Source organism: Chiloscyllium plagiosum, chromosome 9 (genome assembly GCF_004010195.1).
Source record: "Chiloscyllium plagiosum isolate BGI_BamShark_2017 chromosome 9, ASM401019v2, whole genome shotgun sequence".
Classification (NCBI taxonomy): Eukaryota; Metazoa; Chordata; class Chondrichthyes; order Orectolobiformes; family Hemiscylliidae; genus Chiloscyllium; species Chiloscyllium plagiosum.
In genome coordinates, this window is record NC_057718.1 from 13604263 (window position 1) to 13610995 (window position 6733).

Consider the following 6733-nt stretch of genomic DNA (forward strand, 5'->3'; position numbering starts at 1 on the left):
CTATTATAGGACAAGCCAAACAGAGAACAGCCAGGGAATTCCTAGAGGCATGGCACTCATCCACAGATTCTATCAACAAACACATCAACCTGGACCCAATATACCGGCCACTACAGCGGACAGCTGGAACTGACGACTGGAAGCAGCAGAGACAAACCACTATAAATGCCGGATGAAACATCACAGAAGCGCTTCAAAGGAGGCTCCCAAGCACTGAGGATGTCACCTAGACAGGGGACAAAACGTCTGCAACACAAATCCCCAGCTCGGCGAACAGATCCACAACAACGAGCACCCGAACTACAAATCTCCTCACAAACTTTAAATATTCTGTATTCTTGAGATATCCTTGATCCTGGCACCAGGGAGGCAACATGCCATCCTGATTTCTTGCTGTCAGCCTCAGAAACGTCTGTCTACAGCTCTGAATAGAGAGTCCCGTATCACAATCGATCACTTGGAACCAACACAATCCTCGTCACATTAGAGCCAGTCTCAATACTAGAAACTTGGAGTCCATTAGCCCCTACATTTTTCAAAACCACATGTTTGCTTGAGATAGGGATAGCCATAGGAGACTCCTCCCTAAATGCCCCCCTCTCCTACCTTTCCTAGTGGTAATCAATCTACCTGACTTTATCCTATAACTGCCATCCATCACACCCCCTAGCTCCTGTAAATTCCTCACTGCCTCTAACTGCCAGTCCAATTGATCCATGCGATCGGATAGGATTCGCAACCAAACATACTTCCTGCAGACATAATCATCAGTAACATCCGACAGGAAGAGCACATCACTCTACTCAGGGCCATCTTTGCACCTTAACAGAAAATAGCACAGTCTTACTGCTCTAAAAAACACTCTCCCCACCCCCCGGCTAACTTAGTACCTATGTTTTATATTTTTAAATTTTAATCAAGATACAGATCTAAATAAAACATAAATATAAAGAACCTACTCTACTCACTATTAAAAAAAACACAGCAAGGTTAATTTAAATACCATGCACTTATCTACCTACTTGGAAGAACATGGTAAACATGGCATAGTCAGCAAGGGTGAGAGGGGAAGGATATAAGAGAGACCTAAGGGGCAACATTTTCACGCGGAGGGTGGTACGTGCATAAATGAGCTGCCAGAGAAGTGGTGGAATCTAGTACAATTGCAACTTTAAAAGTCATCTGAATAGGTATATGAATAGGAAGGGTTTGGAGGGATATGAGCTAGGTGCTAGATTGGGTTGGGATATCTGGTTGGCATGGACGAGTTGGACCGAAGGGTCTGTTTCCCTGCTGTACATCTGTGACTCTATGTCATCAAGGAGAGGTGATGCCTGACAAATCTGTCCGAATTCTTTGAGAAGTGAGACAAAGGAAAGCCAGTCACCATAATCTATTTGGAATTCCAGAAGGCCTTTGACAAGGTGCCACACAGAAGGATTAGCTGACTGGCAGAAGACCATAGAATGGGGATAAAGAGGTCTTTTTTTAGGATATTAGCCGGTGACTAATGGAGTTCCGCAGGAGTCAGATTTGGGACCACAACTGTTCATGTTCTACATGAATGATCTGAACAAAGTAACGGAGGGCATTGTTGCTAAATTCACAGATGACACAACTCTAGGTGTAGGGACAGGTAGTGTTGAGCAAGTGGGGAAGCTGCAGAAGGACTTGAAAAGGCGAGGAGAGGAGCAAAGAGGTAGTAGATGGAATGCAATTTCCCATGAGGACTGTGGGTCTGTCCTCAATGGGGTTTGGAAAAATGAGGGGAATCTCAATTAAGCTGACAGAATCGAGTCATAGCGAAGTATAGCACGGAAACAGACCCTTCGGTCCAACTAGTCTAGCCTGACCAGATATCCCAACCTAATCGAGTCCCATTTGTCAGCACTTGGCCCATATCCCTCCAAACCCTTCCTATTCATATACCGATCCAGAAGCCTCTTAAATACTGCAATTGTACCAGCCTCCACCACTTCCTCTGACAGCTCATTCCATACATGCACCACCCTCTGGGTGAAACAGTTGGCCCTTAGGTCTCTTTTATATCTTTCCCCTCTCACCCTAAACCTATGCCCTCTAGTCTTGGACTCTCACACCCCATAGAAATGACTTGGTCTATTTATCTGATCCATGCCCCTCATCATTTTGTAAACCTCTATGAGGTCGCCCCTCAGCCTTCAATGCTCCAGTGAAAACAGCCCCGGTCTATTCAGCCTCTCCTTATAGCTCAAATTCTCCAACTCTGGCAATATCCTTGTAAATCTTTTCTGAACCCTTTCAAGATTCACAACATCCTTCCGATAGGAAGAAAACCAGAATTGCGTAGAATATTCCAAACGTGGCCTAACCAACATCCTGGACAGCCACAACATGACCTCCTACCTCCTACACTCAATGCTCTAACCAATAGAGGTCTTCTTCAGTATCCTATCTACCAGTGACTATACTTTCAAGGAACTAAGAACCTGCACTCCAAGGTCTCTTTGTTCAGCAACACTCCCTAGGACCTTACCATTAAGTGTATAAGTCCTGCTAAGATTTGCTTTCCCAAAATGCAGCACCGCGCATCGTTCTGCCACTCAGTCCATTGGCCCATCTGGTCAAGATCCTGTTGTAATCCAAGGTAATGTTCTTTGCTGTCCACTACACTTCCAATTTTGGTGTCATCTACAAATTTATGAACTATACCTCCTATGTTCACATCCAAGTCATTTAAGTTAATGAAGAAAAGTAGTGGACCCAACACCGATCCTTGTGGTACAAGATAGAGTGGATATAAAGATGACGTTTCCACTATAGGAGAGTCTAGAACCGGAGGATAGAGCCTTTGAGTGAAGGGATGACCCTGTAGAACTGAGTTGAGGAGGAATTTCTTCAGCCAGCAGATGGTTCATCTGTGGAATTCATTGTCACAGATGGCTTTGCAGGTCAAATCATTGAGTGTCTTTAAGACAGAGACAAATAGGATCTTGAGTTGAGAAACATATCACCAATGATTGAATGGCAGAAGAGAGACTCAATGGACCAAATGGCCGAATTCTGTTCTTATATCTTATGGTCAAAGAGAAGAGTGAGACAACACATTTGTTTTGAGTGCTTTAAAAGGAATATACAAATTGCTGCATTCAAGTGAAAATTTCCTTCATGAGTTAGAAATGTTCAATTATAGAGAATTTAAAAGGAACTTAAAGCAACTGATGGCACTCATCCAACACACTTTCCATGCCACATAACACCTTAACAGCATCTCAATGTCGATCACAGAATGTTTGAGAAGGACATGTAGATTCCAAAACAGGATGTCAACATTACCTGATGGTGACCCAGATCAAGAATATTCACTAGAGCAATGGCAACCCCATCTTGAACAAAGGTCTGATCTTCCTCTCTCCTTCCATTGTAGGGAATATTAGAATATCATTGCCAACAATTTATCATGTATCAGTGGTCGCAAATTTTAAAACTTACCTCACAAAGATCTTGAGTTCTGAAAGGATACTTTGTGACACTAAGATCAAGAAACTGAAACAGGCTTTCTTTCATTGCAGTTTTGTTTTCACTTTCAAACATTCGTTTGTAAGCACAAAGGAGCCAAGATGTGTGAAAAAGTGAACGACCTAGGTTTATAAACAAACCATCAATCAATATGTTTTTCCACACATTAATTGTTTAATTTTTGCAGAATAAAACATTTTAAAATCTAAAGTCAGTTAACTCAATCTCTCCAAGTTTAGAATACCATATATTCAATCAAGCATCATACCCATCCCCACCCCCAATCAAATAAAGTAGTTTTGACACTATTAGAAGTAAAAGCAGCCAGCTTTACAAGCCACGAAAGCACTTCCAAAACTTTTGCCCTATTACCCCAGTCCGAATCTTGAAAATTACTGCAAGCCTTCAGTGAGAAATGTTCAAGCTGGATTACAGCTATTATAACTTGTTGAAAGCTTCACTACCTCCACTCTGGGATGCCCTTTGCTAGTGAATAATGAGTAAACATCAGATGAGACTTCCTGTGAAGAACAGCAATCTGGGAAAAACTCAACTCACAAAACTAAATGATAGTTTCATTTATTAATTCCAATTGCAAGAGTGTTTGCAATGAACTGGAGGCCCAACAAATTGAGACTACTCAAGCTCAAATTTTCTGGAATTATTTTGTTGATCTGTCCAAGTTCAACCAGTCTATTCTGATATTTATATCCACCCATCCTACGATTTAATTCAAAACAGCAGAACAAAGTGAAAAATAAATTAGACAAATGAAAAATGTCCACATACAATGAAATCAAATGTCTCTTAAAATGAAAAATTCTTGTTTTCCTCATATTAAACTTGGCAGTTTGCAAAAACAAAAGTGTTTTATTAAGGTTATAGTTGTAAAGACATTGATACAGATTAGCAATAAGTGACATTGGGGGCAGGAGATGTCAATTTGCTAAAAAAATTAAATAAATTGCCAACAAGTATAATCCAAATTAAGCAGTTTTGAGGTACAATTACTATCAAAGTAGGAACTGCAGCAGCCAATTTGAGCCTGCAGACCTTTTTTTGAAATGTAACAGCAATAATTTGAACTTACATGGAAACTTTAACATAGAAAAGTGTCCCAACGTATAAATCAGACAAAGTAAATGCACAGTCAAAGCTGGATCAAGAACAGCCTTGAAAAAGAAATGAGCTGAGATGCAGAAGGAACAGGGATGATGTGTGGACATTTTGGGGCGGGCAGGGGATCAGGGTGTGGAAGTGGAGAAGAAAATGCAGTCATATAAGGGGCTGGAGAAGAGGAGACATAGGGAGTAACAAGCTCTAAAACTCAAGGTTAAGAATTTTACGTTTGAGGTGTTGAGACACGAAAAGCCAATTGTGTCACAATACATATTAGTGGTTTGGACACCGAAACTGAATGAAATGTACCCAAAATTCCAGGCAAGACAAAGCTAAGTGGGATGGTGAAGAGGAGGATGTGGAGGTGCTTCAGTGTGATTTAGCCAAGCAGTCAAGACCTAAACATGGTATGATTTGAAGGAGGAGTTGGATATACTACTTGGGGCTAAAGGAATTAAAGGATTTGGGAGGAAAAAGCAGGAACACATTGAGTTAGATGATCAGCCATGATTGTAACCAGGAAAGCAACAGCCTCATGGGCTGAATGACCAACTCCTGTTCTTATGTTGTGTGTTTCTACATTGAGTGAAGACATAGGTTGCGCCTGAGAAGTATGACATGCAAAACAGAATCTGCTGCATCTTTCCTTTACTTTTCATTTTATTCATTCATCAACTGCACAGGCAAGAACAGCCTCTATTGCTCGTGATTAATTACTCAAGGCGGTGAGCTCCATTCTTCAAGGCATAGTTTATGTGGTGTAGATACAGCAAGCGCTTAAATTAAGGGAACTCCAGTGACGATATTTTTCAAAGTCTGGACAGTTATGACTTGGAGAAGAACTCGCAGGTGGTGGTGTTCTCAAGCATCCATTGCTCCCTGTGCTTCTTGGTGGAAGAAGTCACGGGTTTAGGACGTGCTCTTGACAGAGCCTTTGTAAGTTGCTGCAGTGTGTCTGACATTTACAGCTGTCAATATGGATCAACAGTATCCAGGCCAGCGTATTCCATGATAATCTCAGCCTTTGGAGTCAGCAAATGCATCATTCCTGACAGAATTCCCAATCTCTGACTTGCTCATGTCAACCTCTATTTATACAGTTAACTCAGTTCAGCTTCTGGAGAATCCAAAGGATGTCATTATGGCAGCAGGTACAGAGGCAGAAGCATTTGCCCTGGGACATCATTCTATAACAGTGAAACCTCATGGCATTGGGCCAAATGTGGGAACGGAAGAAGTTACTTGACCTTATCCTCACCAATCCATCTGTACTACGTGTCTGACCTTGACAGTATCAATTGAAGGGACCAGAGTGGAGATGAGGTCCATTCTTCATATAGAGGATACCTTCTTCACCACAAATAATGTGATAAATCTAACAGACTTCAAATAGATCTAGCAACTGAAAACTGGTCACACACAAGGCACTGTTGGCCATCAGGAGCAGAATTATATTAAACCACAATCTGTAATCTCATGGCTTGGCATAATGCTCACTCCAGTATGACCACAAGATCATGTTAGAAGGTCAAATCTGGTTCAATGAAGACTGCTGAAGGACATACCAGGAGTAACACAAGGAATATGGCAAAATGAAATGCAACCTCGTGAAACGACAACACAGAACTGCTTTCATTCCAAACAACAGAAAGAAAATGTCACGGAAAAAGAGGACAAATGGACTGCAGAGTTGCTCCTTTGAGGCCCCTATGAATTGTCCTTTAATGTTTTCTAACATTACCATAGAGTCATAGGGAGGTACAGCATGGAACCGGACCCTTCGGTCCAACCCATCCATGCCGACCAGATATCCCAACCCAAACTAATCCCACCTGCCAGCACCCGGCACATATCCCTCCAAACCCTTCCTATTCATGTACCTACCCAGATGTCTTTTAAATATTGCAATTGTACCAGCCTCCACCACTTCCTCTGGCAGCTCATTCCATACACAGATCACCCTCTGCGTGAAAAAGTTGTCCCTTTAGATCTCTTTTATATCTTTCCCCTCTCACCCTAAACCTATGCCCTCTAGTTCTGGACTCCCCAACCCCAGGGAAAAGACTTTGCCTATTTATCCTATCCATGCCCCTCATAATTTTGTAAACCTCTATAA

At 41.8% G+C, this 6733-nt stretch overlaps 1 protein-coding gene across 4 annotated transcripts in view; it reads right to left on the bottom strand.

Moving 5' to 3' along the window:
• The window catches only part of tarbp1 (TAR (HIV-1) RNA binding protein 1), a 176091-nt gene that overhangs the window by 154691 nt on the left and 14667 nt on the right, over positions 1 to 6733 (bottom strand). For all 4 annotated transcript variants that reach the window (XM_043695407.1, XM_043695409.1, XM_043695410.1 and 1 more), the window contains exon 4: positions 3472 to 3620. In XM_043695407.1, the coding sequence (XP_043551342.1) occupies positions 3472 to 3620 (149 nt within the window). The remainder of the gene's footprint in view (positions 1 to 3471; positions 3621 to 6733) is intronic.